We start from the raw sequence: 9,205 nt of genomic DNA, 5'->3' as shown, positions 1-9,205 counted from the left end.
AGTTAAAACCTGAAAATAAACAAATGGATTAATTAAACGAAGAGAAAATTGTTGAAAAATTAAGAAGAAATCAAACAAGAAACTGTACCTTTGTAGTATGAATTAGGGTTTTTTTGTTGATTGTAGAGAAGAGAAATGAGAATAATTAGAAAAAATATCTTTTACGGGTTTGTGGGAATATTATCAAAAATCTTGTTGGAAAAGAATAAAATGAGATATCGCTTTTGGAGCGGATGGAGGACACGTGTAAAAACGGACGGTGTATTATTGACCATTTTTTTTTTGTAGTGTACGCACATGTGCCAAAAGCAATTGTGATTCTTTTTTCGGAAAAGATTCAAATATACCATTCAACTATCAAAAATGGCTCATTTATGCTATTCGTCTACAGTTTGGCTCATTTATGTCATTGAACTATAGGAAATGGCTCATTTATGCCATCGAACTATAGGAAATGGCTCATTTATGTCACTCATCAATAGTTTGACTTATTTATGCCATCACCTGTTACTAAAATGACTCATCCATACCATATTTCATTAAAGTTGGTTTTACGATATCATGTATGACATGTGGCCTCCAACTAGATTATGATTGTGGATAGGTAAGGTGTATGGGTCGGATTTTTTATTAATTTGGTATTTAAAATTAGGCTGGTTTAATTAAACGACGTAGATCTCTAATTGGAGGATACGTGTCATGTCTGGTATTATAAAATCGGCGTTAATGAAAAATGGCATGGATTAGTCATTTTGATAACGGGCGATGACATAAATGAGTCAAACTATTGATGAGTGGCATAAATGAGTCATTTCCTATAGTTCGATGGCATAAATGAGCCAAACTGTTGACGAGTGGCATAAATGAGCCATTTCCGATAGTTGGATGGCATATTTGAGCCTTTTCCGTTCTTTTTTTGTGCGGATTGCCCTTCAAAGGCGCTAGTTTTAAGTTTCCGCCCTCAAATTGTTGATCTTTTAACTTTTGTCTTTCGTCTAAAAATTCATGGCTTTTTGTTCGAATTTTTTGCTCAGTCAAAAATTTAAAAAATTGTCAAACTTTTACATTGACTTTTTTTTTAATTTTTAACTGAGCGGGGGTTCAAACCTGAAATTCATAAATTTTTAGGCGAAGGGTAAACGTTCAAGACAAACAATTTAAAGACCATCCCCAGATAAGGACAATGTGCAAATTGCCATTGTGATTTGAGACGAAAACTTTTGTTATTCGTTGGTGTAGGGCCAAGGCGATTGTGAATGGGCAAGTTACATATTTGGCCAATCTATCAAAAGTAATAACGGAGTTCATTAGTTAATTATATAAAATAATATCCATTATTATATGTTAAAAATATATATTTTATGTATATTATACATTAATATACAAAAAAGTATATATTTATTGGCTATTATTTTTATGATTAGCTATTTATGTCAATTTCTCGTTATGAATTGCATTGGTTCATTCGCACAAATGCCCTATTTTGGGGGTGGTCTTTAATTTTTGCCCCTCAAATTTAGGGATGGCAACGGGTGGGGCGGTGGGGGTGCGGTGTGGGTTCTATCTTAACCCGCAAATTTTCAACCCGCCCTGCAAAGCATTTATACCCGCGTCCCCCCGCCCCGCACACAAAACCGCATCCACCCGCAGGTATAACTTGTTCCAATAATGATGATCCACTCTTTCATTCATTTTTGAACTCTTGACCTTTCGAGAATAACTGGACTTTAAATAAGTCCTTTTAGATAATAACCGCGCAACTATAACGAAGTTATTATTGTAACACTCTGTTGCTTTCATCCAAATCTACGCTCACTTACAGTAACTAATATTAGTTTACGTTAGTAAAAAATTAACTTTACTAATTATATATAAAATTTTAGTTTTTTTTTTGGTTGGGGGGGGGGGGGGGGGAACTGAAAATTTAGGAATTAGAAAAGAATTATTACTGTGTACATATGTAATGCTATTTTTATTAAAGAGTTTACTTTTACTCAGTGAAAATTGATGCCCCTTACTATAAAATAAGATGGACTTTATTTTAACTTTGACGGAATCTTCTCAAAATGATAACTAGATACATACTTGTGCGAATATTATCTACGTGAACATGAAATGATAAATGAAATCTTGTCTTAGTTAAGTAAACTATTCTATCAAACTTATTTTTTCTTATGGAAAAAATAAATGAAAATGATCATGTAAATTAATGTGTTATTTGCAAAGTTAGAATATATTATGCCAAGAAAAATGGCATTCAGTTGCCTTTCAAATTTACTTTCATCCCATTATCTAGAGAATGGAGATATAGGCGTAAGAATTGGCACGGTGAATGCAAACACAAATACATAATTTTAGTAGGCGATTGGCCATAGATACCAAAAATAAATTCATTTTTTTTGGAATTTTTGAAGTTGGAGTTGTGTTTGACCATAGTTTTTGAAATTGTAGTTTTTGGTGAAATATAGTTGTAAAAAAGTGAAAAAAGTGAAATTTTTTTTTGGTGAAATATTGTATGGCCAAACGCCCAAAAAAAAAAGTGGAAAAAAGTGAATAATTTTTTTGAACCCAAACCGCAAAGAATTTTAAAATAATTTATTTTGGCCCCCCCCCATCGCCATCCCTATTTGCGGTCTTTAACAATACTTCAAGTTGAAAATATTCGGAATATTAAAAAAATGGAAGGCAAAACGCCCAAATTAAAAAGTTTAAAAAAAAAAAAAAAATCATAAAAAAGTTTCTGAATAACTATTTTATTGGCCAGTTTTATAGAAATTAAGTTACCACCTAGTTTTATATAACCTACAAGATAACCAAATAGGCATAATTTACCCGTGCTAGTACGAATCCGCAAAGATACTTTTTAAAATAATGAGAAATAGAGGCAAAAATTAAAGATCAATCCATATGAAGAACAATCCGCACAATTTTTTGAATTGCATTGGCATAGGTTAATTGGCAGCCCATCAAGTCCAAGTTCTGATGAGGCTCCCTTTTTGAATATATGTTTGACCATCTTTATAAAGATAGCAATCTTTTGCGACCAACAAAAAAGAAAATAGAGCGAGTTAAATTGGGACCCTGAGTATCTTTTTCTTCAGCAAGTATAGTTTACATGAGAATAGAAATATTTAATTGGACAATAATCATTACAGATTTTTTGAATACTAACCGTAGCTTTTTGACCAGTTGTCCCTTTAGGAAAGTCGGAATATATAAGATTAGTTTTTGCTTCACGATTTTGTTCTTTTTTTTCTGGAAAACAATTTCAAACAAGTATTCTGTACTATATTTCTTAATTAATATAAATAAATGTGATATTAATTGTTGTTTGTCATAATTATTAACGGACTTTGGGTTGGTGTGGAGGGCGATACTCACCATGGTGCCACACATCTTCCTTTTTTTTTTTTCTTTTTTTTTTTTCCGGTTAAACCACACATCTCACTGTATTTGGTTTAAACTTTGCCTAACTTGTGGAGAATTAACAAAAGTAGTGTTTTATAGGAGTTGGTTAAACGTGGTTAGGAATCAATATATAATATAAAGCCTAAATCTATAGAATCTTACCTAAAGAGAAAAAAATTCCTATTTATCTATTTTCTCAAATTTTTGGCATTTTCTCTTATTTTTCACCTAACAATTCTAGCAGAATGATAAAAGAAATCCTATTAATTCCCTCATTAATTAAGTTCTTTCCTCATAATTTTGTGTATACTAAAAGCCTTAAGTTATAAGAAGTCTGAAAGGTAACGTATTTCATAATGTTATTAAATGTAGATGAGAAACTCAATGGCCTGCTCTATCATATGGGTATTGCGGTTGCTTATTTTGTTGTAGGGTTGCATTTTAAAGAAAATATGCAGAAGGAGTTTTCACTCGGATGAAACCAGCCGTGAATGAGTGGATTTTTTAAAATGGTGATTGACATTTTTACATTGTTACGTTTCGGGACTCTTTTTTTTTTTTTTTTCGTGGTGGAAACAAGTGGTATATGATGTGAGACTCATGGTAGATCACTATTTTCTAATGAGAAATTCTTCATGCATTTTCTCATTTTTTCTTCTTGCAGATTTCCAAGCAATTTGCATTAGCGAGGTATATATGTTCTAAAATTTACTCCTTTTTGTTAATTTATGGACATCCAAATTTTTGTTTTCGATGATCAATTTAACTCGATTATTATGGTTATAAGAGTATTTTTTTTTTCCTTTAATTTTCTTTACTTTGTGTGTATGGATTGTGATCTTTATAATAATTTTGTTTTTGTTTCAGATGTCCTCCATGGAAATACGAGCTAACAACGATATGAGTTGTTACATTCTATTTCCCGTTTTAATATCATAAAATGTCATTTCTTGGTAGAGATTCCACCGTTGTTTTACTTGAAGATCTAACATTTATGCTTATATTATCGACAATAGTTTAACTCTCCTAATCTATATATATATATATATATATATATAAATGCATTGGCATAGGTTAATTGGCATTTATCATTTTGTCAATTTTTTGACATTTTTCTCTTATATTTCCCATAAAATGTTTGTTGAAAAATAAAATTACTCTATCTGATGATTGTCTACATTCATTGCTCAATTAAAAGGCATCTTTAAGAAAATAAACCACCATCATTACCTTTTTGAAGAAGCCCAGTTTGTCTTTAATAAAGATCTCTCCTTCAAAAGGAGCAAGAATCTTGCTACTTGAATATAAGGAGTTGCCATCCATGATCAAGAAAAGAAATGCAAAATATAGCCCGTGCTTATCATTTTGGCCTTGGCGGTGTGAAAGAGAGCGACTCTAAAATAATTGTGTTTGGATAAAGTCTTGTGGGTAAATATAAACACAAACATGATTACTTTTATAATCTCTTTTATTTGTTTAATTTGTAACTCACCAAAAGCATTTGCAAGATACAAAAGTTATAGTTTGCTTTACTTTCTAACGTATTCATTGACAAAGTATATACTTGAGCTTTTCTATATATGGACAATCAACCACGCTTCACGAAAATACAGATTTTTCGGTGAATATTTTCACTATCCCTATCTATATATATATATATATATATATATATATATATATATATATATATATCGTCGTTATAAGATAGAGATTTGAAATTTTACCATGATAAGTTTGAGGACATTCATGTTGTTCCTTTTAGAAATAAATACATCATTTATGTGTTATCATAAAATTGTCGCGTTTTTATTAAATAATAATTCATATTCATATATTAGATATGTGAAAGAATCTAAATATGCACTTAATTCAAAAGTTCACGTATTATTATTTTAATTGGCAACTTACGAATACTAAAACAAGTTAAACATTCTACAAAATAATACTCCACTAAAAGAATTCTATATCAATCTAATGGATGATGTAATACATTCACAAGCACATGCTAAAATCACTGCGAAGTGGATTGCAATTTGTCTTGAGCACTTCATCCATTAGACTGATATAAGTTTTTAGCATATGGCATTAGCATAAGTAATTATGGTCATGATATATAATTCTAAATTTGACTTAAAAATAATTTATGTGCAACTTAATTATGTGAAAAAAAAAAAGAAAGTAATATGGACTATAATTTGTTACTAATCTATAATTTTTTTTTTTTTTGGTTATAATCTCTCTACCACACATCTCACTGAATTTATTATGTTGTTGTTCTATATTTTTATTTTTATATTAAACAATAATAATTTGATTAACTATGTGGAGGAATTAACAAAAGTAGTATAATTATAATAAGAATTCATCTAAGTTTTGATTCTAATAAGAGTTCATCTAAGTTGTAATTTTTATAAAGATAATTATATATAGTTTTATGATAAAAGAATTGATTTTATAAATGGAGTATGTTGAACTATTTTATTTCTTCTTATGTCAACTAAATTTATAATAGTATTATTTTATCGCAAAGCGCGGCCACATTCACTAGTGGTATGATAATGTAAGTATGATAGTGATTTTCTAGAGAACCTATCTTTTAGAGAATTTCTAATTTATATCTTGTATTAGCAGTGCAATGAAATATGCTCGGCAGAAAAGATACCAAGAAAGCATATGATCAGTTTTAACGGGTTTAAAATTATAGCCGAATACAAGATATGAACTTTATGAGTTCGATTTAGAAAGTTTATCACAATAAACTTTACTTACTGAGTTTGAATTATTTGTAAATAGATTTTCTCTAATCATATTATGAACTTGAATCAAAGTTATACGATCAGGCTGAGCTCATATATCCGCCCTGACTTAAATTAAGATGTAACTTTTAGTATAACAGAAAATTGATACGTCTTTGACATGTCAGCAGCAAGGTGGCGGTGGCAAATTAATTGAATTTTGTGCTGGCCTCATGATATTTACGAAGTAAAGCTAAGAAATGGTACAAATCTAACTCCTATGAAGTTTCATTTTTTTGTGCGGATTGCCCTTCAAAGGCACTGGTCTTTCATTTTTTCCCTCAAATTGGTGGTTTTTAATTTTTATCCTTCGCCTCATACCCCGGGGTTCGGATCCCAGCTTAGTTAAAAAAAAAAAAAAAAAAAAATCGCAAGGCAGAGGTTTGGATTCGCAGGCAGAACTCTACCTCAGGCGGAGTATTGCATGCAAAACTCGAAACTCTGCATGAGGTAGAGTTTTGAATTCAGAGTTTTGAATTCAAAACTCTGCATGAGATCTAACTTTGGTCCGAATAGGCCTAATTTTGTTACGAAACTCTGCCTTACGATTTTTTTTTTTAACTGAGCCGGGGTTCAAGCTCCTAGCCTCATTGTATTAGACGAAGGACAAAAATTAAAGACCACCAATTTAAAGGACAATAATTAAAGACCAGTGCCTTTGAAGGGTTCCATAATTGTTGGACACGTAGCTAAGGAAACATAACTATATGGGCCTCAAAGGAAACCCAGTGTGATGGATCAGAGAGCCCAGTTACCCACGTGAACAATTGAGCCCCATATATTCATGTTCAGAACTCTGCAATACCATAGAATAAGGCACATTCAAATGCTGTAGTTAGAATTCTGCATTTTTTCTGAACCCACTTTAAATAGGTGTTTGGCCATAAAAATTAAATATTTTTTACTTTATTTGATATTTTTGAAGTTGGAGATGAAGATGGGAATTGTGTTTTGTTATACTTTTTGTAAAGAATATTTGGTTGTTTGAATGACCCAAAAGTGAAAAAAAGCGAAACAAGGTTTTAGGAGTTATATTTGAAATTTTCATGGCCAAATGCTGATTTTTAAATAAAGTGAAAAAAAATTACGAAAAAAGTGAATAATTCTCATGGCCAAACGGGCACTAAAATTGTGAGCCACATATTACATTTGCATTTCCTTTTTGTATATTGCGAACTAACTTGCAACTTTCATATATTCGTTTGTAATGTCATAGAGGCTCGCATAAATGAGTTATCTAATATTTTGGTTTATGCTTATACGTATGACCTTACAAATGACATATTTTAATTCTAATGGCATTTACTTGCCTTTTGTTTATTTAACATTGTTACTGACGAAATAAATCATGAAGTGGATAATTGTAGCACTAAATCTGTCCGCTAAATGCAAATTGCCATGCAAAGAGTATTGTACCACATCTCAGCCCAATTTAGGACGTGACAAGCTTGGTACATAAGTCCGTAGCCTTGTATAAATTACCTGTCTATTTTGAGAAATTGACTGCTGCTGCACCACATGATTCATAGATTCAACCCAACATTCGTCTAAAAACAAAAAACAATTACTGCACTTCAATTCAAAACCCAAGCTAGCTGTATAAGTTTTCTATTATCCATATCATTTTATTTAAATTAATCCTAAAGAAACTAATAAGTTCTTTAAGTTAAAAGTTTTTTATTTTTTTATAATGTCATACTCAGATAAATTTTTAAGACTAGACTCCTGCCAATTTTTGGATCTAACATGGCACATTTAACTTAATCTTTAACTGCTGGCTAGATCGAATTATGTGTGTACAAAACTTTTATTAAAACTTTTTTGTTGCCATGGTCTATCTCATTTCCTCATTTTTAAAATCACTTCACAGCTCACAATTATGATTTCCATTTTTTTAAAATTAAAACAGAGAGAGAGAGAGAAAGGAAAAGACAAACTGATGACCATTTTCTTGGTAAAGAAAACAGGAGATACCTCCAAACCATGTACTCAAAACCAAATTCCTATCACATTTCTATTACATGATCCAAGAACATTCCACCATTTAACCCAATGTAAGATCCAGATTAATTTAAACTTATACCGCGTAAATTTTTAGCCTAAAAAAATTCCATTTCAAAGGCTGGAATACGAGATTTCTAATTTCATCCCACCACAAACTCATAATTATACATCTTCATTTATTAGACACTACCTACGTTTCCACCAATTCATACATATCCCTAGTAGATATATCTATCCAAAGTAACACTTAGGAATGAAATAATATTATGGAGAAGTTAAATTAAAAATAAAATTAATCCCTATCTGAAATCTCTAAGATCTCAAGAACCACCACCCTACCAACCAAAAAAAAAAAAAAAATAAGCCAAACAAACAAACAAAGAACAGAAATGAAGAGAACCAAATAATTGAGTAAAGGTGCAAGTTTTAATTAACACCAGCCCTTCTCCTTAGCTCCAAAAGAACAAAACAAAAAAAAAAAAAAAAAAAAAAAACTAACTTGGTCTATGATTAATAACCAAAATGTACCTAAACCAAAACCAAAAAAAAAGAAAAAAGAAAATTACATCAAATTAATTAATTAACCTCCAAGCTTCATCCTTTCTTTCTCAGTACCTTCAACAAAGCTAGCAAGAACTTTGAGTGCTTTGACTTGACATTGCAGTTGCAAAATATAACCAGCAGTTTCTTCAAATAACATATCAACACCAAGTTGTTCCCCACCTGGTACTATTTTTTGCAATGCCATGATCTTCTCTTCCACCTCAGCCTTATCATCACCTTCCTCTTCTTGATTTTTCTCATTATTAACAACATAGCCACTATCTCTCCTCCTCTTTATCCTCTTTGACCCTTTTTGAGTCATTCTCTTATCTTTTCTTGAAAATGTGGTTAGTATTGAACTTGCTTCTTCACTGTTGTTACAAGTGCTCTCCATGGTATTTATTTTTTTTTTTGATGGGAGGAAGAGTAAGGAGGAGGATGGTTATAGGAGGAAA

At 31.0% G+C, this 9,205-nt stretch overlaps 1 protein-coding gene across 1 annotated transcript; it reads right to left on the bottom strand.

The window, feature by feature from the left end:
* Positions 1 to 8,597: 8,597 nt before the first annotated feature.
* LOC132036221 (transcription factor PAR1-like) lies at positions 8,598 to 9,205 on the bottom strand. Its single transcript, XM_059426500.1, has one exon. The coding sequence runs from the start codon at positions 9,142 to 9,144 to the stop codon at positions 8,788 to 8,790; it is 357 nt and encodes a 118-aa protein (XP_059282483.1). The 5' UTR covers positions 9,145 to 9,205; the 3' UTR covers positions 8,598 to 8,787.

Source organism: Lycium ferocissimum, chromosome 11, assembly GCF_029784015.1.
Source record: "Lycium ferocissimum isolate CSIRO_LF1 chromosome 11, AGI_CSIRO_Lferr_CH_V1, whole genome shotgun sequence".
Lineage (NCBI taxonomy): Eukaryota > Viridiplantae > Streptophyta > Magnoliopsida > Solanales > Solanaceae > Lycium > Lycium ferocissimum.
This window is presented reverse-complemented; position numbering and strand designations above follow the sequence as displayed.

Bases quoted from the DNA above. Each gene is read 5' to 3' on its own strand.
- LOC132036221 (XM_059426500.1), bottom strand. From the start codon at position 9,144: ATGGAGAGCACTTGTAACAACAGTGAAGAAGCAAGTTCAATACTAACC.